Source organism: Myotis davidii, unplaced genomic scaffold (genome assembly GCF_000327345.1).
Source record: "Myotis davidii unplaced genomic scaffold, ASM32734v1 scaffold107, whole genome shotgun sequence".
Classification (NCBI taxonomy): domain Eukaryota; kingdom Metazoa; phylum Chordata; class Mammalia; order Chiroptera; family Vespertilionidae; genus Myotis; species Myotis davidii.
In genome coordinates this window covers 822461-822699 of record NW_006383012.1, presented here as the reverse complement: position 1 = coordinate 822699, position 239 = coordinate 822461, and the positions used below count along the sequence as shown (strand labels likewise).

The 239-nt window shown below is 59.0% G+C and overlaps 1 protein-coding gene across 1 annotated transcript in view; it reads left to right on the top strand.

The window, feature by feature from the left end:
• Positions 1-2: 2 nt before the first annotated feature.
• Positions 3-239, top strand: part of SORCS1 (sortilin related VPS10 domain containing receptor 1) — a gene marked incomplete at its 5' end in the record, with an annotated part of 483392 nt that continues 483155 nt past the window's right edge. The window contains 1 exon segment of the mRNA XM_006779616.2: positions 3-122. Coding sequence (XP_006779679.1) covers positions 3-122 — 120 coding nt within the window.

The following is a 239-nucleotide window of genomic DNA, read 5'->3' as shown; positions in this document are numbered from 1 at the left end:
ACCCGGACAAAGCCACCCGCTTCCGGATGGAGGAGCTGAGGCTGACCAGCACCACGTTCGCCCTGACCGGCGACTCCGCGCACAACCAGGCGATGGTCCACTGGTCTGGCCACAACAGCAGCGTGAGTAGAAGGGGACTGAGGGCACAGCGGGGGCGAAAGAAGGAAAGGGTTAAAGTCGGCTGTGTGATCTGATGGAGAATTTGGAGAATGGGGTTTCTGGACTGAAAAGATGCTGCA